Source organism: Anas platyrhynchos, chromosome 3, assembly GCF_047663525.1.
Source record: "Anas platyrhynchos isolate ZD024472 breed Pekin duck chromosome 3, IASCAAS_PekinDuck_T2T, whole genome shotgun sequence".
In the NCBI taxonomy this organism is placed as follows: domain Eukaryota; kingdom Metazoa; phylum Chordata; class Aves; order Anseriformes; family Anatidae; genus Anas; species Anas platyrhynchos.
In genome coordinates, this window is record NC_092589.1 from 55,768,468 (window position 1) to 55,796,337 (window position 27,870).

General features: G+C 41.0%; 1 protein-coding gene across 3 annotated transcripts in view; it reads left to right on the plus strand.

Annotated features, from left to right (window-relative positions):
• TIAM2 (TIAM Rac1 associated GEF 2) overlaps window positions 1-27,870 on the plus strand; it is a 172,371-nt gene that overhangs the window by 55,889 nt on the left and 88,612 nt on the right. For 2 of the 3 annotated variants that reach the window (XM_072035929.1, XM_072035931.1), the window contains exons 3-4: window positions 24,905-25,018; window positions 26,058-27,260. In XM_072035929.1, coding sequence (XP_071892030.1) covers window positions 26,064-27,260 — 1,197 coding nt within the window. In that variant the 5' untranslated portion in view covers window positions 24,905-25,018; window positions 26,058-26,063. Of the gene's footprint in view, window positions 1-17,017; window positions 17,454-24,904; window positions 25,019-26,057; window positions 27,261-27,870 lie in introns of those variants that run through there. The other variant, XM_072035930.1, reaches the window with a different exon arrangement.

The following is a 27,870-nucleotide window of genomic DNA, read 5'->3' on the forward strand; positions in this document are numbered from 1 at the left end:
TTATTTTTCTGCATTGTTCAGTATAGTGTAAGATCTTTTATTCTTTCTATAGAGTATGAAAAGTACGAAAAGAAGTCTTACCCTCACTGGTTCCCAGCCTCAGTGGTTCATCTGTTCAGAGAAGACTGCTGATTTATTTCCCTCTAAGTCTGTAACTTTTGACTTCTAAGTATCTTTTCTAGAATTTGGTAATATATCCAGACATCAGAAACCAGTCTGATCTCCAGTCTCGCTCACAAGCCTAAATGTTTAGAGCTGGAAAGTGCTAAGTTTCATATGCAAGACTTACTGCTCATTTTAATAGGGTTGTGCACATGTTGGGACTTAGTTTTGAGCACTTTTAATACTGTCTTTTCATATGCTGTATGCTGCTTGGTCACTAGAAATTGAATGTGTGTGTTTTTTAATGAAAAAGTATGCATCTTTTCAAGTGTGTCTGGTAATATACTTGCTGTTATTCAAAAGAAACTGAGGGAATTAACTAATGAGTTATCTACTAAAATAACATTTATTGTAATTGGTGGGTTTTTAATGTACCTTTCCTGTTATGTGTCTCCAAGGAAATTGTAAAAGTTCATAATTGTAGTTTAATATTAACTTGCATTAAACTTCTTGAAGTTGCCATGAAGTGAAAAGGTCAGAAATGGAGGAATTTCTTTAAAGAAAAAAAAAAAAAAAAAAAAGGAACTTTTAAAAATGAATAAGCATCAGTTAAGGATATAGGACATGTAGGATAAAAGTGTGTTAAACTTGTGCTTAAAGTACTTTTCTGAGGTTTTCACAAATGGAAACCGAGTACTCGAGCTGTGCTCTCTGGCTGCAGTATTGTGGAGTGCATGTGCCACCCGAACATGTGTTTTTCAAAGCCAGGGGAGCCATTGCATATTATGTCATTCTTCATTTCATGACACTGTTGATGCAAACCAGGACAGGAAGCCGGCTGGGATCACGATATATCACTTTTGTGTGTGTGTGTGTGTCTCTTCTTGCTCTCTGGAAGGAAATAAAAGCATTAAAAAAAAAAAAAAAGAGAGAAAAGCAGACTTTGAAATCTAAGTGGATAAATGCTTTCCTTGTGAGAAGAGAGAGAGCATGTTTTCTTTAGTCTTGCATACAAGGTGACTCGGAATGACAATAACAAAAAAAAAAAAAAGAAAAGTAGCATTAAAAATTGTTTTATGGCTACTATTCTCTTTTTGACCTTGCTGCCTTGCTGTGATTACAGAAGACGCTGACCGAGAGATCTCAGGACTTACAGCTTCCTGGGATTGTCTGTCACAGGGGTGAGGAGCAAAAGGATAACACTCCATTGTGAAACATGTGCCAGTGTATTTTAAAGTGTCCTTAAAAGACTTTCCCTTGGACATAGTCAAGGGGGTTCAAGAGGCCAGAGCAACAAATAGATATCATTCCTTAAGCTTTTTTATTTTTATTTTTTTATCCCCCCACCCAGATGAAAGTCAGTGGTTGCTCTTGTTGGTAATGTTTGCTGTTTAAAATACTGACATGCCTTTTAGTGCCTGTTTGCTGTTTGGGTTATTTACATGAGGAAATGGAGTGACGTAAAAAATTGAGAATTTCTTTGTGGAAGCATTGTTCCTTTATGGTGAATACATATATCAAGTGAAGCAAGTCCAGCAAGCAGCTGAAGTGAAATGGTAGGAGGCAGTACGATTGATCTTCTGCTCTCCCTTAGAATCCCAGTCCCCCTTCAGCTGGCGCTGTACTGAGAAAGCGCCGCCTTGATTTATCTCAGGGCCAGGGCAAATGTCTTTCTCTCAGTAACCTTGGATTTCTGCTGCCTCCTCCCACCTGCTGGCTGGGCATTTCTGCCTGGACGTGCTCGTCCTCCAGCAAGCATTGAACCCAGCTGCTGACTGGCCTCCTTCCCACCTGTATCGCCAGCTGTGGCCTGTGCTGTTCCATGGTGGAAACCTTGGAAAGGGAGGGTCTGGGGCTGCCTCCTCATGCAGTGTCTCTGCAACGAGGCCCCATGACCAGCTGCAGCTCTCGTACAAGCACGACCGGGTAAATGCCATCTCATCTGATGTTTATTATGCAATTGCATTACCTTCATGGGTGGCCCGGGAAGGGAAGTGGGAAGGGAGGACAGAACCGACCAACCCATTTACCTCCCCTGTGGGGAACCAGAGTTTTAAATGGGAACTCATTTTTGGAAAACCAGAGCAGCATCTGATGTCTCCAACTGCGGGCTTCCACTGTGTTCAAGTCCCATATGGGTTTGGAAAAATGGCTTCAAAAGCATGGGAGGGTTTGGAGCTCCTTGTGCTGCCATTTTGAGGGTGACCTATGCATGGTGGTAGTGGGTGTGTTTGTTCAGCCTTTAAGGCCACAGAGGAGACCAGCATTGTTTTCTGATTTTTGCTTTTTAGTTCTAATTTGGAAATAACAATTTTATTACATTTTTCTCTTTTCATTATCTGTTGCTGAAACATTCTTTATAAAGATCCGTAAGAAGAACTCAAATGTGACTTTTAGGTTAGAATCAAGGGTAAAATCAAAGAAAGGACTTGATGGTTTGAGTGGTTATTAGACTTCCTTAGGAGGTGATCCCAAGGTATTAAATTTGCTTTTCACTGGACACTAGTTGTTTTCCTAAAGGTGGCTTAGTTACCCTTGATTATTTACCCAAAAAAGAAATTATGTTTTGGAGCTGAGGAGAGTAATTGTACTTACCTTTTTGCATATCAGCAAGTCACGTTATACTGATTCATTTTTTAAACATTTGTATGATTGTAACTAATTTCAGCAAAGTCTTACTTTGACACTTTTATATGTACAGTATATATATGCACATGACATTTTCATGGCTTGTTAATCTGTTATTATTTGTGTCAAATTGTATTTTTTTGGAAGCTGGACTTATTTAAAATGGATAAACAATGTATTTGTTTTAGTTGGCTGAGTGGGACATCTTAAATGTAGTGGCTACAAGAGGAGAGTCAAGTAAGTTTATCAAAATATTCAGTTATTTAGCTGAAATAAAAAAAAGTTGGTTCAAAAAACCACCATCATTTATCATCAGATCTCTCTTAAATTTTTGCCATTATGATAGGTAGCAGTCAGGATGTGACTGTAAAATGTCCTTTTCTTTGCAGTGATGCCTGTTGAACAAGCATGATTTTCTTTTTCACAGAGAAGGGGAACAACCATATTTAATGAAAGCTGCTGCTGAACTGCAGTTTTGCACTGCTGATTTTGTCCCCGGAGGCCTGCTTCAGTAGTGGACCAGTTTCTGTCCTGGCTTTTTGCTGGTACATGATGGATATAACTAAATTACATGATGTCTGGAAACCATGTGCTGTTGGACAAAGGGGAAGTTACGGCAGAAGAAATGGTGCAAGTAGGACAGCAATACGTATTTGGGACAGAGTTGAGGAAAAATGTTAAAATTTGCCAGGTAGAAGATGGTTTTTAACGTAGGTTAAGAGTAGACACCCTAAGATACATAGTCTCAACACTAGTAGTTTATTTTTCTATTTTATTTTTTTTTAACCTAATCTTGGCTAGATTAGTTGCATTAAGAGCTATAGACTCCCACACCCTCAACAGATGTTCAGTGAAAACTTTGTGAACACCAAGTAGTCTGTGAACTTACTCCAGGTCTTGACAACAGCTTTATGGACTGATTAATGATCTGTGTTACTGTAGGTGTGGGTTGCCTCTTCTGTCTGCTGGTGGTGTAACTAAAGCTTCCATAGATGTGTCTTTTCAAAACAAACAAACAAACAAAAACCAGGGATGAGCTGTCTCGAGGAAGAGCTTCGTATTAGAAGGCAAAATGAAGAACTTCCCTCTCAAAAGCTGAAGAAGGAGGAACGTATATGTCCTGTAGAGCACCAACTTGCTGCTCTTAAGAACTATGTATCTCAAATTCTTGAAGCAGCAAAAGAGCAGAAGAGATAACACACATTTAACGAGGAAAGATAGCTGTGCTAGTTCACAGAATCACAGAATCTCTAGGTTGGAAGAGACCTCAGGATCATCGAGTCCAACCTCTAACCTAACACTAACAGTCCCCACTAAACCATATCCCTAAGCTCTACATCTAAACGTCTTTTGAAGACTTCCAGGGATGGTGACTCCACCACCCCCCTGGGCAGCCCGTTCCAGTGCCTGACAACCCTTTCAGTAAAGAAGCTCTTCCTAACATCTAACCTAAAACTTCCCTGGCGCAACTTTAGCCCATTCCCCCTCGTCCTGTCACCAGGCACATGGCAGAACAGGCCAACCCCCACCTCACTACAGCCTCCTTTAAGGTATCTGTAGAGTGCGATAAGGTCACCCCTGAGCCTCCTCTTCTCCAGGCTGAACAAGCCCAGCTCCTTCAGCCGCTCCTCATAGTTACTCTAAGGTAGATAGGATTAGCTATGATGGATTAAAATGATCAGATTTGGATTTTACTTTAATATAAGTAAGAACCCAGACCGTGTCTTCAGGGAACCCCATCTGGTTTTAGGCATTTTTATTGGGAAAATGAGACAATTTTGATACTTTTGTCATCTGTTTTGGGTATTTTTTGGGAGGGGAGGAGGAGGTTTGCCACAGTTTCAATTTGTTCACTTTCTTGAGTTCCTGTCTGATTAATGTTCTGCAAGTGAAATGTTTTTGTTTTGTTCTCCCATTTGTCAGCATTTTGCTGTGTGTTCTAAGGGACAGAATGAGCTTGAAAACTGAATGCTCTAGAAAAAAAAATAAAAAAGACTTTAAAGTTCATCATTTCATACAGCTTTCATTGCCATCAAAAAAATCTGACATGACTATTTTTTTTTCGAAAGAAGTAGAATGATTTTTTTTCCTGCTGTTCCCTAGCTGACTTGCACAAGTCACACAAATCTTCCACATGCTCTTGAAATGCAGGCTTCTCGATTCACATATATATGCCAGTGTGCTTGCAAGATCAGCCTGCAGCTGACAATATAGAGAAAGCAGAGAACAGTTGAAATGGTGTAACATAGATGAATGCAGCGGAAGACCCAGCTTTCTCCATTCCCCACCATTTCTGTCTTTGCTACAGAATACTTGCAGAGATTTCAATGGAGTTATTACTGATATAAAGAGACTGGTCAGGCATCATTATGGTGTTATTTGTCAAGTAAGTGGTCTTGTAGGTGCTACCACCAAAATTACTTTAAAATACCATGAAAGTGTGCCTTTTTCTTTCAAGAGGAAAACCTACTATCCATTTGAAAGAAAAATCTAGCACATGACCTCATGGTTTAGAGCCAGCCAACCATGAATCCATGAGGCTTTGTGCTTAGTTTTGCTGGGAAGGTGCTCATCCTTTTGCTATTTTAGCCCCCAGTTCTGGTATCGATCTGGAGCCTGCAGTCTGTGGGATAAAGTTACTGTTTCGTCTGTCACCTCATTTGGATCCTAAATGGCTACATCACCTCATACAACACAAAATAACAATAGAAAACAGAAAAATAATACTGAGCAAGACCTGTATTATAAGGGAAAGTGAAAGAAACTTGTGCTTCTAGTCCCAAGGGAGGAAAGAGGAAAAAGCAGTACAATGGCTGAACAGTAAAAGCAAAGCACAGGAAAAAGGTTGCTGTTTATGGGCTTCCTAGGAGTAACTACATAAAGCTCTGTGTGGTATGAGAAACACAATAATATAGAAAGAAAGGATAAATTGATGGTTCTAAATATAAATGTGTGCATAACAGAAGAGCCACACAATGCTTTTCTCCTGTGAAATTGCATTTCCAGGTTAGTAAATGGTACTTTTGGTATCACCAGAAATTCCATTTCCCAGATTAATGATATGGTTTTCTTAGTCCGTATTGTATGCTTGCCAGAAATGCCATCCTCTGAGTCTGTGCTTTGAACTCAGGTATTTATTTAACCCAGCTTCCAGGATTTTGAAAAGACTGGCTTCCTCCCGATTATTCTTGAGACAAGCTTGTTTATAACTTTATTTTCTCAACCAATAAGAATAAATGGCAGAAGGCAAAGGGGAGACCAGATCTGCTATTTCCACTTCTTGTTGCACAAGAAGTGATTTACCCAGGAAGCATCTCTCAAGAACCTTCCTTCTGCATTTATTTACCTTGGTGCAAAGCTGCTGGAAGGTGCCACATGTTGTGATGGGTCAAATTTGATGCCCAGCCTGCACTGGCAGAATAAGAAACAGTAGTCTCTAGAGACTACTTTGTAAAGAGATGAATTTTCTTCAGGGCAACAGAGTTTGATTTGTAATCCTGTCTTTAGGAAATGCATCCATTTGTGTTTATTCTTAACTTCTTGTATTTCCAGGTCAGCGAGGAAAAGGCATTTTGCCTGTTATTGCCAAATAATCTAGTATGTGCAAATAGGGCAACTGCTTTTGTCCATAGTCTGTAATGACTAGGAGCCACCAAAAAACCCATAGGAAGCAAGCATGAAAAAAGGCACTAAATATTGGTGAGCCAGTGAGCTACACTTACCAGCTTGGGTTCATAACTGTGTGGTGCTTCTCTCCATGCCAAGAAAAAGGGGCTTTGGCCCTGGGGGGAGCTAGCTGTGGGCCAGAAGGCTCTGGTCAGACTCCTGTGAGGGGCTGGCCAGCATCTCCATTTTCCTATCAGCCTGTGGCTAGCAAGTGCTGATAAACATTTGGCTTAAGGGCCTCTCAGCTCCCACTGCCAGACCATGTGAAGATATGTTTCTGTTTCTGTTCTTGACTAAACATCCCAGAAAGTCTGGCAGCCGTGGGTGTGGAGCTTTGAAAAATTTCTGGTCCTCTTCCTTCCCTTCCATGTTTTTCTGACAGCACTTCTGAACCCTGCCTCTGCTGCAGCAACAGTTCTCTTAAGCAATTGTGACAAAACCAACCCCAAGCACAACAAACAGGCTGTTCCCTCTGCCCTTCTGTCCCTAAACCTGGCATGACCCTGGGTTAGTTGGCCATTCTCATTTCCTAGGAATGGAATTGTTCATAGTTTAAATCATTTTTTTCTTCATGCCTTGACAAAGTTTCAACTCAAAAATGCTTGCAATCTCTGCAAGCCTCACCGCTGAGCTTTCTCCTTGGTTCATGTTGAGGTGTTGGCTTGGTTGCTGTAACAGCTACAAACTGTGTAAGTGGAGTTAATCTGGTTTATTAAAAACAGCATGCTGTTGCCACACTGTCCCTATAGTTTCACTCAGCTCTTCAGATGCTGGTTGGCCTAACAGCTGTCCTCACTGGGGATGACTTTCTGCCTCTTGGGATATTGAGTGCTGGCAGTTGATCTAAACCTTACAAATACAGACTGAAAAATAAAGGGTTCTGTGTTTGATATATGAATGTGCACACACACAATTTCATAGTTATCAGTCTTAGCAGTTTGTTTTTGCAAAATGGTAATTCACAAGAACGTGATACAGATTTTGAGTTAGACTTGCTCTTTCCAAAATTTCACACTTCAAGAAAAGGGTGTTATTAAACACATTAATTTTGAATGGTTTTGACCACTTCTAAAAGTAGCAATAGGTCCACATTAAAATGTTACATTGAAACCACTTGGAAAATGTAGAGCTGAAATGCAAACTAGACTGTGGATTTGATTTATTCCAGACGCAATTAAGCAAAGCCTTGAGATCCAGACATTCCTAGTTTTTGAATATTGTTCAAAATCAAGGTCCAGACATGAATCTTGCATTGGAAGGATGACCAATTTATATATCACTGGAGGATATTTAACAAGATTTGATTGGACCTGGAAGGTAATGACTGCTTAATATTTCTGATGAATAGAGAGGAGCTGAGGATTTCCTGGGGATGGCCCTGAGGTCATCTTGCATTTCACAAATCCAGCCAGCAAGAAGAGCTTGTAGACAGTCTCATATGTTGCAAAACTAGAGTCATCCTTGATAAACTTGTTATGTGATGAATGTGTTGGGTGAGCAGAGTGTTCCTTTTTCTTTGTATTTAGCACAGTTAGAAAGGATGGTGGTTTTGCTTTATTTAAAAGTAACATTTTCCTGATTTTTCCTTTATCTCAAATTTGCAGAAAAGTAAAGAGGTATTAAGCTGAATTTAAACCAAGGCAAGAGTTATGTTTTAATGTTTTGTCTCAGTGTACCTTGCCAGGCAAACATAAAGCCAGGAGTGCGACATCTGAAGTTAGGCCTATTGTTAAGGACCATACTAAAAAGAAGTCTAAAAGCAGATCTGGGTGACTTCATCCTCTGGGTACTTTCACTGTTTTTGGCCTGAACCAAAGCCCACGGAAGTCAGTGGGAGCCTTTCTATTCTCTGCGCTTGGCTTGGATCGAGCTCTATCTTAATAATATCATTATGTCATCAATAATATTTCAGGAAGCTGAAAGGCAGCTTGATAAGGTGGGAGAGGAGAGAGCAGGCAGGACTCTGAAATCACTGCTTCTGAATAGACTTCACGTGGGTTTGAATGTTGTTTAGACAGAAACTTCGGAAAAAACAAATCTGCTTCTGCAAATTGCTTAGGGATACGAAGTCAAAGAGCATCCAAACATTGCTTTGTGGGTTGCCTTTGCTGAGAATAGAGTTAATGTTTCGTTATATATGGAAAAATGCTATAGAGTTCCCCTCTGGGCCTTGCATGGAAAAAGTGAACCAGCAGGAACGTTAATTGTAACCCCCCTTCTCAGATGCCAGGAAAGAGGAAAGAGTCCTTGAGGCTGCCATACCCTAACAAAATATCCTGTTGAGGTCAAGAACTTTTTTTTTTTTCTTTCCCTGATCCAAGTTTTCTACCTCAGGCAAGGAGAAAGGAACTCAAATTAGAAAGAAAATAGGAAACAGAAAATGCCAATGCTCTGCTTGTTAATTCACACAAAACTGGGGGATATGAATGGGTAAAGGCTTGCATCTTTCCTGCGGTTTTCGTGGTTCAAGGGAAAAGCTCCTTGCCTCTATCCCCAGGAGATGGATAAGAGCATGGTGCCTGTGCCTGGAGGCAGATACAAGTGGGGCTGGGCTGGGACCAGCCTATGCAGAATTTCAGAATGACCCAGACGTGACGAACTTCTGCAAATGGAGGTATAAAGGATTACATCCTTAAGTGGCTTAGCTTTGAAGGCAGTAAGCACAGGCAATGAGGACCTCAGAAACCCCCCAGTCCCTTATTCCTTTTTGTCCCTGGGCCGGGAGCTAAAGCCCAGCTTGGCTGCCCCCCGTGCGGCTCAGACTAGAAGTGAGAAAGGATGCCCTATGCACAGTGAGGGGAAGAGGAAATCCCTGGCCACATGACTTTGTGCAGATGGTCTCAGGCTTCTAGCCTAATCCTGCACTTTTGTTTCATGGGAGAGACCCCACCTCTGCTTTGCCTGAGTGTAAGCATGTGTAGGAGGCTCTGTGGGGGGAGTCTTGCTGATTTAATTATTCCTTACATGTTGTTTGCCTGTGTATGGGACAATTGAGCCCATAATAATCAATCTTGCATGCTCTGAAACAAGAGAATGCTACATACGATCTAAGCTGCATGCTGAAATGTGGTTATTGGAAATGAATTTTATGGTTGAATAGGCCAGTATCGTGTTGTCTCTTTGCTTTTTTGGGCTTTTAGTTATTTATTCACAGTGTCATGCCGGCAAAATATTTTATGTCTTCCCATTTAGCTTGCTGAATTAATCTTCGGTTTCTGGAAATGTTTACACACAGATGACAAAATATAGATTTTGTATGTAAACCAGTGGCTTAATTTCTGTTCATGTTAATTGGAAGGTTTATCTCTGTAGCATCATTTTAAATAATGGAAAAGGAATTTCCTGAATATTTGAACTCCTATTATAAGCATTAAGGTAATTTATCTTTGCTATTTCTTATCCATATTGTGGTTGCCTAGGAACAGAAGTAATGATATTAATTTTGAATCTCCTTATTCCATTTGTCCTTCCATCAGACTGGCTATTCCATATAGCTGTCGTGTTCCATATGGTAATCTCCTAAATATTTACATGTCTTCCTCTATAGCCTTTGAATGCATGCGTAAATCTCTTTCTTCTCACACATGGTCCGTGTTTTGCTAATAGAGTTGTGCTGCAGACATGCTTAATTACTGCACTGCCATTTCTTACCAAGTTTCTGTGAGGAACTCTGTTCAGGTGCTGCAATTTTGAAGTGTTTCCAAATTACTAGAGGTCTCCTGATGCCATGGAAAAAAAAAAAAAAAAAAAAAAAATCACAGTCCTGTTGATTCTGAAACTGTTGCATTTTTCCCATGTTCAGTAAGGCTAGGATTACGTGAGATAGTTACTGCTGTAGAATGTGTTTGATTACTGTTAAGATAAGTGGCTGAGAAATAATCCATCAAAAGTAAAGCTGCTGTTACTCTGCTCCCTCACTGGTAGTGTTCCCCTTCATTTCTGTAGACAGTAGACTTGGGAATGTCTTTGAATGATCTGGCTTTGTAAGTAGGAGTGCCATTTGCTGTAACCTCCTATGCCACTCTATTAGTTTATTTATGCCTGTCATCTCTCATGTGAGAGCCGAGAAGAAAAATCAATAAATAGCTTTTTCTTTGCCCCCTCTCCTCGAATTTCTCCTTAACAGAATTTACTTATTTGCTTGGTAGGTGCAGTGCTTACCAACCACATATGTCCTCTTTGTTCAAAGTGAAAAAAAAACAAAACAAAAGTTGAGCTGATATACTGTGGTGTGCATCCTTGCAGAAGCCGGCGCCTCGGTCTTTTATTGTACGGTAGGGATAATGGAAGCTCCTTGCCTGCTTAACTCATGTGATTAAAATGGGACACATTGTGATGTTCTCCTCAATTAGCATGATCGGCTCCTGGGGAGCAAGGGAACCCTGCCTGTGTTGTTTCGCATTTTCCCCTCTAATGAGTAGAAAGAGTCTTTGGAGAATAGCTAAATAATTCAGACCATTAGGAACCTGTCAACTTAAACAATGCCCCCTCTGACCAGAAAAATTGTCGAGCAGTTGGACACACTGGCAGATGTTGAACTTGTTCTTATTGTTAGTTCTGCTGCAGGCAAATATCTTTGCAGCGACTTACAAGATCCGTGCATCGCTCCCTTTAGTCAGTGCGTGTGGGTATAATCAACACATGTTGGCCAGATTTGCTCTAGCTTTTATACCCTGGTATTTCTTTCTGTTAATTGAATGATATTGTAATCTCCAAACATTGTGATTTACTGCTTTTAACTATGTTTGCCAGCTAACAAGGAGAAACAACAATCAAGGCTTAAAAACAAAAACAAAAACAAAAACCAACAATTTACTTGGGTTTCTTTAATATTCCATCTGTTGTGTTAATCTTTTTATTATTATTATTATTTTCAAGCCCTCTACAAACAGAAGGGTTAGATGTATTTTAAACTGAATTTGTTGTATCTCATATAACCTTAGGATCTGAGATTTTATGGAAAAAAATCTGTCTTGAAACTTCCTATAAAATCATATGCCCATGCAGAGCTACTTTAGTTAAACTTCATTATGTAATAAAATCTGTTTTGTATGCCTTTTGGTGCATGCTATTGAAGCAAACACTGATTTGATGTCATTTTCTTGGAATCTTTGGCATACTTATCCTGTTATAATAATACTTATGCCTGCAATTTTTTCTAAATTAATTGATGAAACCATAATCAGTATTATAATGAAACATTATTTCATATATTTGGTTAGAAAACAACCCCTTATATCTTCCCTGCCTCCTGCAAATGTTTGTGCTTCTGTCTTAAATGGGTGATAGCAAATAGTCAGTCTTGCACAAGTAATTAGCTGGTCTGTTGGATCAGTTAATGGAACAAGCTATGGCAGCAATGCTATGTGAAATAACATCTGTGCTTTATAAATATTTATGTTGTAAGAGCTCCTAGTATATTCTTGTGACAAATGACTCCACCTTCAAATATTTTTACATGTTTAATAGACATGTGCTTTTTTTAACAGCATGTGTGAAGGTTTCATTTCTAATTTTTTTTTTAACCTAACGTATTTTTAAAATGTTTTTGGTCATATTTTTGATAGATTTTTTTTTCCATTTTGCATTTGAGTCCCTGCATAGGAATGGTCCTAAATTGAGAGCATGTTTACTCCTACCTGTTGTAGTTGAACAACTTTTAATTACAGTTAGGAAGAAACAATTAACAGTTCCCTAGTTAACAAAGATTTCTTACTGCCAGTTGTTTATTGAAAAAAATGCATCCCTGAAACAGCATGCTTGTCAAAAAAGATGCATCACTGCTGCTATTGTGGTATGGAAAGTAGTAAATATTACTCAGAAAGGGGGCCTTGTCTTGATCTGGTATATCACCTTGTTCTTCAGAAGCAAAGCTTTGGAAGGAAAAAGAAAATTAAAAGATGTCAGCCATTCAGGCCATGCAGGGTGAGCCTCTCTGTAGCAATAGCTACCAGGGCTTATGAGGGCCACATTGGTCTCAGACGTGTCCTCCTGTGGTGACAGTGCTGCCCCCCTAGTAAAGGAGCTTTGTCATTCTTTGCCAGGGAAGGGAAGATGCTCACAGCTCTGTGTGGCCTGCTAGTATTTGGCGCTGATTTTGAGCAGAGCTAGGGCTGTTTGTAAGCAGTACTGATCATTGCAGGCTGGTTTCTCTCATCTGCTATGCTCAGTCATTGAAATGGAGGAGGTGGGTTTGCTGCATAGTTCCTCTCTTTTTCTCTCCTAATTGATTTTCTAGTTTTCAGTAGTGTTTCTGCCACATGCCCTGCTGTCACATGGTCATGCTTTATCTTTCTTCATTTAATTACACTGAAATTAATAAGACAGTAACCAGAGGCACTTAGATTCCCCAACTGTTCTGTATAACTCACTTGAAAATAGCTCATAACAACAAATAGTAAGCTCACGTGTGCAACAGCGCTAAAGAACCTTTATAAAATAAAGGAAAAAAAAAGTCTTTCTTTAAACATCAGCTGTGGTTTATTGTGTACCTTAAATGTCCCCTTTTGGACACTGGGAAAACCCATTCAAGAGGAATGAGGTGTGCATTGGTGTCTCTTGGACAAGCAGGCGTTGGGTGAGGGCATGCTGGCTCCATGAGGAGGTGGATATGGGGAGCATCTCTTTGATCTCCTGTATTACAGTATTTCACAGAGCACAGGAGCCTCCACCAGTGCCGTTTGGAGCACTGTAAGTCTCTGTTAGAGATGAAGTTATAAAGTTTTCCCCATCTGAACCAGTTTTCATAGCTTAACATCTATTTTGACCTGCAGACAGAGCTGTTTGAGGTACTTTGATGCTGTCATTCAGTAGGTGAAATGTCCTTTTTGGTTCTGTGAGCTCTGGAGAGAAGGCATGTGCTAATGCATAGTCTCCTTTTTGTCTTCTTCCCAAGTTCCAATAAATCATAATTAAGTAATAAAATTCAATTAATCAATTATTTATGTCCTCTCCTAGCTGACAAACATATGGAAATAACACCAGGAAGCTGAGGGTTTGAGCACTGGTTTGCAGAAAGGAGAGAAATTGCAAACAGGTCTTCTGGAGGAATTTTGTATGGTGTAGGGTTTTCCTTCACCAAGGGTGAATGGGAGACTGCTTCATTTCTTGCTGTTCTCCTCCAGGGCCAAAGACACCAAGGATAGACCTTGAGTGTGGTTTAATGAGAACATTTCTCTATCAGATGTTGCATGATTCAGATGTTTTAGTCGTGAAATCAACAAGGCTTCTAAATTCATGCTTGCTTGCTATCTTGTTGACAATAACATGTAATTATTTTTTAGCAGCTTAGTTACACCTTGCATAGCACAACTTCCCTGCTTTCTTGAGAGCTCTGTTAGAGCTCTGGTTTGGGAAGCCTGATTTGCTACTCCAGACATCTTTAACTCCTATAAGCATTTTGTTTTGGGAGACAAAGTGGGGAAAATTTTATAGTTAACCCCTGAACTCCGCGCAAAATCTCTGTGCACATCAACCAGTCTGTGGCTGAGCTGTAATCAGCAAGGTACTGAATCCTGGCTGCACGTGCCCGTCTGATTCTGCTGCATATCAGCCAAGGAACCTTGTTCATCAAGGGCTTGTTTGCTGGTCTGTTCTGTCCTTGTCAGGTATGCATGGCAGGGAGGGCAGGAGGCAAAGTAGAGAACTAATCTTTCAGAAACAGACCGCACTGTTTCTAGGAAAAGATATTTTATAGGGGTGACATTCTGTAACAGTAGGCTGACTTCAGTATAAAGGAGATTGGTGTCCTTTCTTAGCTTGGAGGCTGGGGACATCTGCATTCTCTGTTTTTCTTAGTGGATTTCCATTGCTTAGGAAACAAAACAGTGGTGACAATGGGATCTCTTAGCATCTTCAAAGTGAAATCTGAACATGTCCCTAGTGTAAAAGCAGTGTAAAAATGTGTTTAAATAGCTGTCTGTTTAATCTGGATAATTCATGTATCTCCATCTATAAAAATAAGTTCTTGGCTTTAAAGCATTCTGTAGAACATATGCTTTAAAATATGTTATGAGGGCTGTATGTTAATCTAGAGCATTTATATAGCCACCAGCTACCAAAGGCACAACTTGTATTTTTGCTTCCCTTATGGACTTTTGTGCACATCCTACGGTTTGTTTTTACTGCAAAACAGAGATGTTACAAGCCATTAAGCTAGCAGAGACACGCAGTAACACAAGCTGCATAGCTTCCTCGCACTGTACTGAAATACCTTTTAATTTCCTATGTGACACAGCAGTTTTCTAGAAAAGTAGGATAATGGCACCTTTCTCCATCCCAGCAGTGTTATGATGATATGTTTATGGAAGTGTGTGAGGCACATAAATACTTCAGATATTACTATGAGATTAAACTATTGTGGGCAGCATGTAGCTTGCTTGCTCCTTGTTGATCTCCAAAGGCTATTTCATTATCAGGTTGTCACAAGCTGATAATGGCAACGCAGTGGGTAAGAGAAGGAGGAGGAGGTGGATGTGGAGACTTACTTTGGGGGTTGTAACAAAGAAGGACCCTCGTGCTGTAAGCCATGACCTAGTCTGTGACAAAGCCCAGGCAACCCAACTCACATGCTCCCTGAGGAGCTTCCCTAGGATTAGGGCAGGAGGAGGACTCGTGGAGGATCAGGAAAGGCATGCATAGCCACCTGAGGTGGAGGATGTTACATCTCTACGTAAGTCAAGTAGAAGTCAGAAAAATACACCTTCAACATCTAATACCAGTACACTAAAAGTAGTCAGTACTTTAAAGTACTTTAGAGGTGGGCAATAATGAAAGAGCTGGGGGTATTGAATGGGGTCTTAAGACCAAACTAATTGTTGATGGGCTTGCCACAACAAATGGCTATGTGTTGGTGACACTGGCTGATACAAAGTGGGACACGTAGTAAATATAGAGGTGGTTTAGAAATAATGTAGGAAAGAGCTGCGTGACCCCAAGGACTGGAATGATAAAATACAACGAACTTGGAAAAGGAGAAAGTGCAGGGTTGAGTGCTTTGCACTAATAGCAAAATTGCCTCTTGATGTTTGGGAGTGACCCTCTGAAAACGAAAGAGGAAGGGAACAGAACAGACAGCTTTATTATCCACTGTTGGAAGACTGTGTGCCACTAACGTGATTCAGCTGGGACCTAGGATGTGTCAGTCCAGGTATTTTTGGCTGTGCTAGGGAAGAATTACTGTTGTTGTACAAGGTGCTCGAGAGGAATCTTTGGGAATAGCATTTATACTTCTGAACATCCATGTTTCAGAAAGATAAATTCAGCAAAACAGGTGCTGATGAAAGGCTGCAGAGATGAGCGGATGTTAACCTTTCTGAAGGAATCACATGGACATGGTTTATTTAATCTACTAAGGGCTACTGGGAGAAATGCAGGACTGTGGGAACTGGGGTGGGAGCAGAGGCCAACCAGTGCTCCTGAGAGAGACCCAGTGCTTTGGCTCAGGAGCTGTCATTACTTCCACATGGCTTATGACACTAATCCCAGGACTTGGATCTGGCCTGTTATGGAAGTCATTGGACCACAGCAAGGCTAAGTGAAGAGAATACAACTGTATCAGGAACAGGAAAGAGAAAATAGTTTGCATTTCACAGAGAGTGAAATTGTCACCAGAACGATGAGCAGACACGGAGCTCCCAGACATACATTCGGGCATAGATCCAGGAGTACAGACCTAAGTTTTGTACTGCTCTGATGCCTTTTACAAAAACTAAGCTGTGGAACTCACTTACAGAAAACTTAACTGAGGTTGGTAGAGTTGAAGCATATTCATTGCTAATGTTGCTAACCTTGGAAGTTTTAGAAAAGACTTGAGTTGTTATTTTTGAGTGGAGAAGTAACTGTGCTTGGGAGATTAACTAGAATTTTATTCTCAGTTATGCCAAAGCTGCTGAGTCTTGGAGTTTCCTCTCCAGTGAGACAGGATACTGGAAACTGTGAAACAGAAGTCCACTGCTAGGTAGCAATTCCTATGTTACTATGCAAATATTTATTTCACTTTTGTGGACGTAAATATTGATTTGGGGCTTTCATGGGTTTCTGATGATTTCTGTTAGAGTGTTCATGTGTTTCTTTTTGATTTAATACATTATCTGCAATATAATTTGGCTAGAATTTCATGCTTGGCACTTAAATGTGACCCTGCAATTTTATTAGGATAATTGAATAAGTGCCTTGTTTTTTTGGCTGAGTTCATTCACCAACTGTTGCTGCAATCAATGAAGTGTTGATCCCTTCTGATAACAATGCAATTGTTCATGCGCCTAACTGCAGATTTAACAGCCTAGCTCCCTATATTGGAACTTGGAGATGTCATTTGCATCTAAGGAGACTGGTTTTATCTGAGGCTAGTTATTAAAAAAGCAACTAATTCCCTCCATATGACACTATAAGGAGCGTGGCAGAGGAAAGCAGCAGTGAAGAGTGTTAGTTTGCAGCTGTATACATGATGCTGTTGCGTAGATACGTTAAATGCGACTGAGAGCTGCTCTTAAGAGAGGGTTTTCATGACTGTGACATTCCTGCTGTGGTTTTGGGCGGTAGGTTTTCACCAGGACGACTCACCCAAGGATGTTGGGAATACCTACTCACTCCTAACGAGCTTAAAAGTAGGGGGGGAAGAAGGACTACAAACAAAACCCAAACAAAGAGAGAAAATCAGAGACCCCAGAGCTCCTTTCGGACAAGCATCCTTTCTGTGGAAGCTGGCAGTGGCTGTGGCACGCGGGGTCGGCCGAGAGCCCAATGAGGGCTGCTCCCGGCACCACTTCGGGCGGCTGGTGGAAAACCACCCTCTGGTGAAGCCTGCATCGTGCTGCTCTGCCAATGGAAAAAATTGAGCACCAGGAGGAGGGTGTGTAGCCTGCAGACAAAAATACATCCAGCCTTGCGCGGGCAGGGGCTGTTTTTAGTTCCCAACGGCTGAGCTGAGCGTTTGGAAGTGTTAGACACAGTTTCCTGGCTTGCCTGGGGCAGGGAGAGTCGGTGTGTCTGCGTGTGTCCATGTGTCCCGAAGGCAGAACGTGGGGCTGAGAGGCTGAAGCTGGCAGCCAGGGGAGGTAAGTGGAAGCAGGAAGGGGGCTTGGGCTGGGGAGAGGGGAGGAGAGGAGAGAAATCCCCCTCCAAGCCTGGAGAGCAGAGTGGGCTCATGTCGTGCCTGAGCCCCCAGCCACCGCGCTTCCTCTGCCGTCGCAGGCTGTGCTAAGATGAATGGTTTGCCTCCAGAAAACAGTTCTCGCTGGTCATCTGTCAAAGCCGATTGCCTGAATTGCTAAATAAACCACCGCCGGTATCATTTTACAGCTCTGCTGCAGCACGGACGGATTTTTTCCAAGGCAAAGTATTAGAAAGTATGTTTAGTGTTGTAGTTTTTGCAACGTTAAAAGTGACTCTACTAATAAAATATGATTCATAATCCCTCCAAATCTTTTCTATTTTTTGATTCTGTCTATTTTCACCAAAATGTAAAGTTAACTCACAATACATAGACAGCGTACCCAAGCAAAGGTTGGATAGTTTTTTTTGTGAAGCATTAGAGGAAAATGTTTCAGTCAGCGCCACTGCTACTTCTGAACTGGGATGATGTGGAAAAGCAGAGCTGCTGCTTCTGGCAGAGGTAGGTCCTGAACAGGTTTTGATCTTTCTACAAAGATTTTTAATGCTACTTAAATTTTAAATACATAACTCTACAGAAATTGTGCAAACACTATGTTCAGTCGCACAGGAAAATTTAAGAAAAAAAAAGAAAAGAAAAGAGGGAAATGCTGGAGAAATAGAGAAGTGTCTCTTTTTCCTCTCTTCTTTTTTAAGAGGGAGGTGATTAATTGCTTGTGCAATGCAACCAAAGTTTGCCACTTTGTTTATGCTTCTTGCTGATGTGGTCACTGAGTTAATTTTGTACTCTGGTGACTTCATACTTCATTCTGGAAATCATGCCTTTCGTTCCCTTTGGAGTGGATGATTTGGTAAAATTATACAATGTATAGCAAATTGCTGGTTAGAGGCAAGGGATGGAATTTTTTTAATCTGATCAGCTTTAACAGGAAAGGGTATCTGTATGTCATGGAAGGGAGAACTGGCGCTTTCTATAGCTGTAAAGCTACAAAGTGAGTCTTTTAGCAAGGAAACGTAATCCTTAGCGTGCTTTTTATTCTTGTAATGTGTGAGTAACATGCTGGTACCACGGAGGTACAGGAAAGTAAGCCCTAAGCTGTGCTGCTGCTGCAGGGCTCTTGGCATGCTAAAATCAAGATCTGCTTTTAATTTTCCGAAGGACCCCGTCTCAAGTTAAATTCCGGTGACTGAGCCCCAGATCCTCTGTCCTCTTCAGGAAGTCCCAGGGCCAGCAGTGGGAAAGCATTTACTTTGGCGTCAGCACCCTCAGATGTTTGTGGATGTGTACACCGAGAGGCAGGACAGACCACGCCAAATGCAGCGTGGTTTCCCCTCCTTGCTGTGAGGCGAGTTGTGCCATGGGTGGCAGGCTCCATCTCTCAGCCCAAAGTGCAGCACTGGGGCTGTATTTGATAGCATGAGGTGGTTGCTAAAGTGGTTACTGAAGGGGATAAAAGAGGAGGAGAGCAGATGTTCCTGGCTGGGATTTGAGATTTACCGTTTAGCCACAGAGCTCCAGACTCTCCTCCTGCCATTATTACAAGGATGGCTGAGGCAGAGACCTCTGGGGGGTTTGCTTGGTCTCAGTCCCTGAAGCTGCGGCTGTGTGGAGCATCTCAGCCCCTTTCGGATGTACCATCCTCCCCACCCGAGGCCTCAGTCCTGGAAATCCCTTGAAAGCATCATGCGAGTCTGCTTCAGGGCCTGCCAGCATGCTCACAACCAGAGTAGGTGGAAAAGAAAAGACCTTTCAGATCACTGAGTTCATTTCCCCTCCAAGGGCAGGAAATAGACCCTTTGACTTATCAACTCTTTAACTACTACAGATACTGCATTAAGCCAAGATGTGAGCTGTCATTCCTTTTTTTTTTTTTAAAAAAAAAAAAAAGCTTAATGGCTTTTATTTAAATAGATGGTCACTTTAGCCATTGTGTATAAATTCAATAACATTTACAAATGGTGAAATTTGTTTTTCCTGCCAAGAAAAATACGTCTCTAGAGATTTAGATTGTATCAGCATTGGTATAATATGATAAGGATCTTCAGGCTTGACTCAACATTCCATATTGCTCTAACTTGAAAGCTGTAAGGACTAATCTAATTAAACTGCCAATGCCTTGGACCCAGAAGAATGGGTTGAAGAAAAGAAGGAATCGTATCCCAGGTGAGATGTGTCATTCTGATGTGATATACCTGTGATGCAGCATAGACCTGTTGGCATCAATGGTAGTTTAAGAGAAGGAACCAGAAAAGGGGATTGACTCCTTCTTGCTTAAAATGTGAAAAATCTGTGTGCGATGTTGGTACGATGAACAGCATAAAACAGATTTTCTAAGGTCATGATGACTATGTTTAATGAGAAAAAATATTGTTTTTCATTCTATCTGTGAGCTACTAAGTAATTTCTAATACCATAACTATACAGGCTATAATTCTTTAGAGACTAATGAGTGAGTGAGGAGTTTTGGATTCAAACTGGATTTTTAAGGCAAAATTATCCAATTTTTTTAAGGACATACTTGTGGTGTTTGGGTTATTCATTCTTTGAATTCAGTGGTATATAATGCAAAATATCCTGCCAAGAATACTACGGTACAATTATTATGGTATATTTTTGTAATAGGAATGTGATTGAGATTGCAGGAATAAGAAATCTGCTTCTGATTTGTGGGAGCATGTGACCAAAGTGCGTAGTTCTAAAAAATACAGTAAATTGTTTCCAGTAAGAAACTCCATGTTTAATCCAGCTTCAGTGTTGTGCTATCGTTCCTCCCTCATTAGTTCTGTGTGCCCGTTGATATGCAGCCATGTGGGAAGGTGAGGACAGGTTTACGTTCTAGCATTCTCTATTATTTTCATATTAAAAACCAAAGTAGATTAAAAGTTAATTTAAACTTTAAATCTTCAGTTCTCTGTCCCTGCAAGAATTCACTGAGCACGTCGATTCTTTGCAAAACTTATGAACAGGTCAGTATCTGAAAGATAATTATTTAAAATATCTAAGGCTTCAAAAGACATTTAAAATGGCTGGCCTTTTAGCCTGGAGTAAGGCATTAGAGAATGTTGAAATTGTCTGAAAGAAAAAAGGAAAAACAGGAATTGCTTGGTCAATTAAAAAAACTTTTCTGGCTATACATATATACATACACATATGTATGTATATACAGAAAGTAGGTGCTCTGCATCACAGCCTGCAGTATGTTTAACTGGAAAAGGAAATGACAAATTGGTCAGTTCGTGTAAATGAGGAGGGGTTCTGTTTCATTTCTTCTTTCTCTGAAGTACTTTCTGATTCTCCATTATCACAGCTCCACAAATCCTGATGACAGTCTCCCGTGGTGCCCGTATGAAACACGTACCCAGAGCAGCCGTCTTTGCAGGGCCCTGGCACCTCCTGTTCTCTTCTCCTCCATGCTCCCCTCTGTACCTTCCCACTCCACCTTGCTTGCTCTGGAGGTGAATATTACACTCACACGCGGCAGCTGGGAGAGGAGTCCTGAAGTGCCCTTTTGGAAATAGGTTTTCCAAATACAACAAAAAGCATACATGACTCTGCCTGCTTCCTCTTTCTTTGTTACTGTAGGGTATGTGGTGGGATATACTCACTGCCCTTCATATATAAAGGCCCTTTGTAATAGTATTGATTTCACTGCAAGGTGAGTTGAAACCTTGACTTTCTTTGTCAAACGTATATACCCAAGTTGACAGCTGTGAGTGACTGTGCATGGTGGCAGCTACTAGGGAACTGGTTCAGTGGCCCTCTCAGAGGTGTCCCGCCCGTAGAGGGGACAGCTGATATTGACAGATAACGTTATCCTAATCTTGACCAACCCTTATTACGCTCTTTTGTAGTTGTTGCTTTCAGCAGTTTTGCACCAATGCCATGTTTAGGGGAGTGAGAATCAACTTCCCTGCATCTCACCAGTGGATTCGCAGGAAAGCTTCAACAGGGATTAAATAGTTTGTAGTTCACTTGATCCAGATCACATCTTCTGATGTAGATCACATCTATGGGTGATGGTTCACTGTCACCAGCCATCCAGAGAAAAAAGGTGTCAAAATACAGCAGCCATAGCTTTGGTGCATGGCTTCATGTCTCCAGAACATAACTTCGTTCTCCAGGTTAAAGCTTACCATTGCTAAAGCTTACATAATTGATTTCTTACAACACCCTGGGTGATGACGTTGTCACTCCAGAAATCAGAACCTCCCTAGGGAGATCTACCACAATCTCTTGTCTTTCTGCACGTTGGTGTATGGCCACTGTCTGATACTCACTGTGGTTGCAGAGCATTCAGTCTACTTACGTCTTTGTGCTCACCTCCCGTCAGTCTGGAGTTTGTGGTTTTCTAACCTGTAGTTTTAGAAAGTCTTAGTGTGGTGAGTATGACAGTACTGGAAGCAGATGGCTGGCAGCAGCGAAACTGCATTTGGTATACACTGCTGCTGTAGCAGCCCAGAGCAGCGCAGGAGCCCCTTCACCTTTGACTCAAACTTGCCACCAATTCATAATGTAAAAAATCCTAGTTATCTCATAAGCAAACCTAATACTGGAATGTTACTGTTATGGTTCAGTTTAGCTTGTAATGTAGTTAGCAAGTCAAGCTTTGTAAACCTTTATTTTGAGAGATGAAGGCTGGGGAGGTGAGCACCCATCCAGTGGCAGGGAGCTGCCCTACATGTGCACACACCTCGATCCTAAGGAAGATGTTTTCCCCTCTAGCATTTATAAGGCAGTCTGGCTGCTGTGTTATTAATGAGGGAATATAGGTGGCAGGCTCCTGAGCTTCTGTGTTTGTTTTTCTGAGCCAAAAACATCTAGGAGGGCTTTATGTGCAGGACTGTAAAGGTGGGGAAATACGTTTTTAGCTCTGGGGTTATGATTTGCGTTAATTATTGGGTGTGGTGGTGGCGGTGGGGTTCCCGGATTAGCATGTTTGCATAGCTGTGTTTTTTAAATGTGTCAAGGGGAACCAGGGTGAAGATTAAAAACTTCTTTTTTAAGGAATGTGGTTATAATTGAAAGCAAATAAACTTTTAATAGTCATCTTCAGGGGCTGTGAGCTGCTTCTAAATATACTGATTATAAATGCAGCAAATATTCATAGACCTTGGTGTTGCTCACAAGAAGTATTTATCCCTCTACCTCTGCAAACAAACAGAGAAAAGCACACTGTCTTCTGGGGTAGGAGGTTGCTTTCAGAGATAGAAGGGAAGCTGAACTCAGTCCCCTGCACTGTAATTTCTAAAACTTCCAGAATTAAAACAGCGTAAAACGTGCAAGTGTTTGGGAACAGTGCAGCCAGAGTTTTGCCTTGACCACCTCCGTGACCTGGTGTCACGCTGCCTTTGAGAGCAAGCCTGCTCCCCCCGTGCCCCTTATTGTAATTAGCAGAAAGAAAATCGCTCCACACAAGTGTGAGGCAAGAGAAAGGCATCCCAGCTGATTTTCAGGGTGATGGTCTTTGTGCGACTCCGCAGATGCCGCGGTTGGTTATTACAGTGTGCGTGAATGTTTAGCCTACCGTAGCTTTCTGGATGGCTGGGATGCTGAGAAAAATCCCTTGGGGCCATTTCTATGGGATTTATTGACTGTTCTGTTGTAGTGCTAACTGATTCCTGCACAGACTGAGACACTGTTTTGTAGACATTGTACCCTGAGATAAATTTATTCATTCACCCATTATGTGATCTGTGTATTGGATCAGACGAGTACAATGGATGCTGTAGCAGCAGCTCGAGGCTCGAAGAATTGACTGTCTATCTTCTGAGGTTCATGACAGCAGCTTGCTCGCTACCCACTCTGTTAAAAGGATTACCTAACCACTGCACAATTGCTATGGAGACCAGATGGTCTTTTTGCCTGTTTCTTTAGACAAATTGGGTTCAGTGTTCCCTTATGAATAGATATAAGCCCCTCAAAGCCCCCTTGTTGAATGTAGTTTTTGCTCCCAGATGAAGAATTGTGAATGCAGACTTGTGCTTGTTTGTGGTCGGCGCCTCCTTGACTGAGGAAGGCAGTTTTGCTGGGTGGGGGTCGCAATTTGTTCAGAAGTTTGGGACTTCATGAAGCTTGTATATTGTCCTGTGTTTACCTTCCATCTCAAGTCTCTGTTGTTCAATGCTTGTTACATTTGATGTCATTAACACTGTTTACATCAATGGGTGCACTTAGCAGCATAGGAACACCAAACCTGCAAGGTACGGGTGTCCTAACTAGCAACCTTCCAAATTGCTAGAGAGTAAACAAGTTAAACATATTCTTTCTTTCACTTTGTTTTCAAGAGTAAACTGAAATTTTTGGCCTCTTTTGTCAAATATCTTTGTGATAATAGCCATGGTTTTGTGTTTGTAGGTCTGTAGCATCTTTAACATGAGCCAAAAGGATATATCTCTTCTAAGTTATTTATTTCCTGACATTTCTCTAAACTTGCTGTTGAGACTGTTTTTAATTTTCATTGATAGCCTTTACCTTTGGTTACCTGTAAGGTAACAAAATACCTAGGTTATGAGTGAATTCTTTTAAATATCTGCAAGGTTCTTATGAAGAGCCACAAAAATGCCACAAAACAAGTCAAAAAGGGCAAAACTCTGTGTTTAAATTAGATAGTTATTCAACTAAAAATTATGAACAATATCCACTGGATTTATGCAGCAAATAATATTTTGTTGGGTAATGTATTTTTTCAGAATGGTTTCTAATTAAAATATACATTCCAACACCGAGCCTGAGCTCTTGTACAGCTTGTATTGAACATTTTAGTCCCTGCACAGCTGCTGTCTTCTGTGAAATTTGGCTTTTGTCCATCTTTTTTGAGTTATGGTATCTGTGTGCTGAGTGAAGAGCTGATATGTTTGGATGGCCAGGAAGAACCTGGCTCTTGCTACCTGTTGGTATGTGCAGTGCTTGGTGTTTGCCTGGCAGATTAGCTTAAAATCAAACAAACCTAAGGAGAGGGCTTGCTTGGGTGCTTGGTGGAGTGTGTTGTGCAGTGGCCTTTCACTGTAGGGGTTGTAGCTGGAATTTAGGTAGAACAAGGAAAGATAAACAGATCTTGTAGAATATGCCCTGATCAATTTGGTCTGAATTGTAGTGGATCACTGCACAGTCCAGTGATCTGTAATTGGTGTTCCAAAAACCAAATGGAGGGTGCTCAGAGTTCACGCTAATACATCAGTGAGAGGGGAAAAGAAGTAGAAAATCAAACATTTACCCAGTGACTTAATTGTATTAATTCAGTGTCAATTGTTCAAGTATTAATGTTATTCTCCATTCTGTTTCTGCTCCTGCTTCTTTTTTTTTTTTTTTTTTTTTTTTATTCATTTTGCTTATAGCTTGAGTAAAGTTTGTTTTCTTTGATTAAGAGCCATTTTTTGTCTTTTTGGTGTTTTCTAGAGAGCCTATGTATACCACCACCTTGTTTTTTTGACAAGTGTAGTGGCTGGCCACGAAGACGATGCGAAGCATGCTAACTGACAACCATATCCACATTTAAGAGAGTTCCTGCAGGTATGTTCCTTGTTTAATACAGTTCTTTTTAGCTAAAAGTGGTAAGGGATGGAAATTAGGATGTTAAAATATAAATAAACTCTAGAAAATAAGATTCTGTCATCACAAAGGCTTATTTTGGCAAAATTTTGATGAAACTATAGTAAATCCTCCTAAGAGTGACAGCCTGAGATCTGACAAAGAGGCATAGTGCTGATTGAAAATGTGCTTTGATGTTGTTTCTGTAAATTACAAAGAGTAGAGATTCATTCCAAGTAACAAAAAGAACAGAAGGATCATTTTTACTTTTGAGTACACTTTTTGAAGGTCCAAAATCTTACTTAACTCATTCTGGCGATTTGACTACTCCACTGTGTGTCATTCCCTGCAAATCCAGTAAAAAGCTGAAGAGTATTTTAGTATGTGAACTACCAAACTGTCCCATGCTGAAAGAACATAATGCAGTTCTGTGCTGTAATGGAAGATGAGGCTTTTCGCTAACGAAGTCATTTTTTTTTCTTTTCCTTCTCCTGGATTGACTCCATTTAAACACAAAGCTGGGGTTTGCTGAAAAGTTTATTGAGGCAACACTTGGTTGCACAGAAGCCAGTCAAGCTGAAACTGCAGTTTGCTTGTCTCCTGGCAAAAGGGATTTCTCTGAAAGTACAGTTCACTTTACATCTAAGTAATGATTATCTTGCTGTCTCCCTTTCATTATGCCATTGTTCTTGGGAGCCAGAGGTTTTGTAAGTTATAAGAAAAGGATGTTGCCAAGGGTGTGGGTGGAGAAAGGTGTTGACATGATTTCAATGGAGTTAGATTCCAGATTTATAACAGAGGGGTAATGAACCATACGGAGAATAGGCTTTCCTAGCCTGCCCCTAAAATAAATTCAATTATGAATTTGATGTTGTAAATGGCTATTTAATGGTCTTTTTTCAAACAATTGTTTCATATCATTTTTAAAAAATGCACTTTCCTGTGTAGAGAATAAAAACGGTCTGCTACTTTTCACTTTGTCTTCTGTTCAAAGATTCTAATGAAACTCTTCTTAATTTAGTGGAAAATGGGGAATTCAGAAAGCCAATACAGTCTTCAGGGATCAAAAAATCATGCTGCTGCCACAGCTGGTGCCAAGCAGAAGCCTTGCTCTCTAAAAATTCGGAGCATTCATGCTAAAGATGAGAAGTCTTGCTCTTTGCATGGATGGGGACATACCAACAGTGGCTCAAACTACAAGTCGAGGTCTCTTGCCAGAAGTTGCCTTTCGCACTTCAAGAGCAGTCAGCCTTATTCAGCCAGACTCAGTGACACTGCAGTGAAGGTCTCTAAAGGCAGTGTCCATGCCAAGCACAGGACAAATCCCTCAGGGGACTACTGCCAAGGAAATAATGCAGTGTTTCTGCCTGATAACGGTTTCCACTATATTGGCCTCCAAGCCGGAAGTAATCATGCTGCATCCCGAGAATGCAATGGGCACATTTTAAATTGCTATGGAAAGAACGAGAGCCTTGCATCAACCTCCCCATCAGAGGACAGGAGGAGTCCAAAAGTTCTCATTAAAACACTGGGGAAGCTGGACGGTTGCTTGAGGGTTGAATTCCACAACAGTAGCAACAACAAAGTACCGACCGAGGAGTCCAGTGGACCAGTCCAGCTGCTGAGATATTCACCTACCTTGGAGTCTAAGTCAAATAACCTGCTTGATGTCAGGAGGAACTCCAGTGCAGACTGTTCTTCAAGCCATCGTCTGTCACCTACTGATTCAAGGCTTCGATCTAGCAAAGGAAGTTCGCTAAGCTCTGAGTCTTCATGGTACGACTCTCTCTGGGGAAATGCTGGGGATATCAATGAGTTGGATGGTCCGTATTTGACCAGGAGCACTCCGGACACAAGCATTCATGCCAGTTTCCCAGCAAGTGACAACAAGAAGACCTTCAATCAAAGTTCATCTCTTTCCTCACTTCGAGATCTCTATAAGGATACAAATTTGGAAAGCACTCCTTCACCTGGGATCAGGCTGTCTGATGAGTATATTGACACTCATGGCAGTCTAAGCAATCGTGTCTCGTTTGCCTCAGACATTGATGTTCCCTCCAGGGTAGAGCAGGGAAGTCCCGCGCATTACTCCTCCTACACGCTCCCATGCAGAAAGTCCAAGCCTCTCACTGAGGAGACATCCAAGAAGGATACGTTAAAAAGCCGTATGCGACGCATCAGTGACTGGACAGGAAGTCTCTCAAGGAAGAAAAGGAAGTTGCAGGTATGAACAAATAAACCCAAGACTAAGTGTCTTGAAGTTGGTTTGTAGATTCCTCCTATAAATATAATGATTGCATCATGTTTCCTTTCTACCAGAATAGTTAAAAATAATTTCCTTTGTTAGTTTGTGGAATTCTGTGAAATATTCCAACCCAGAAATTGTGTGAAGTATCAGCAACAAGAACAAAAAGATGTACATTTGTGTATGCAAATTCTCTCTTCATATTTGGGCATTGTCTTAGTTAATTTGAGCTTAATATCTCAGTGAATTAGCTTTTGAAATTATTAGATTATTTATGAAGTGACTTGGAGTTTTTAAGCCCTCTTTGTTTCAGATATGAAAAATATAACATAGACATACTATAAATCAGCATATATTATTTAAAGACCATGAAAGGAGCAGTAGAAATAAATTCAAGACGTAGCATGTTATAAATATCTTTGCAAATACTCTCTATTTGTATTGTGTGATTCACCACTGGCTTTGGTTTCACTGTTGGTCCACCCCTAGCACGGGGAGCAATTGTAGACCGCCAGCCAGACTTGCTGGGTCTGCCTCTACCTCCCATGAAGGTATTACATGGGGTGCCCTCCTCCTTCCTGTGTGTGAG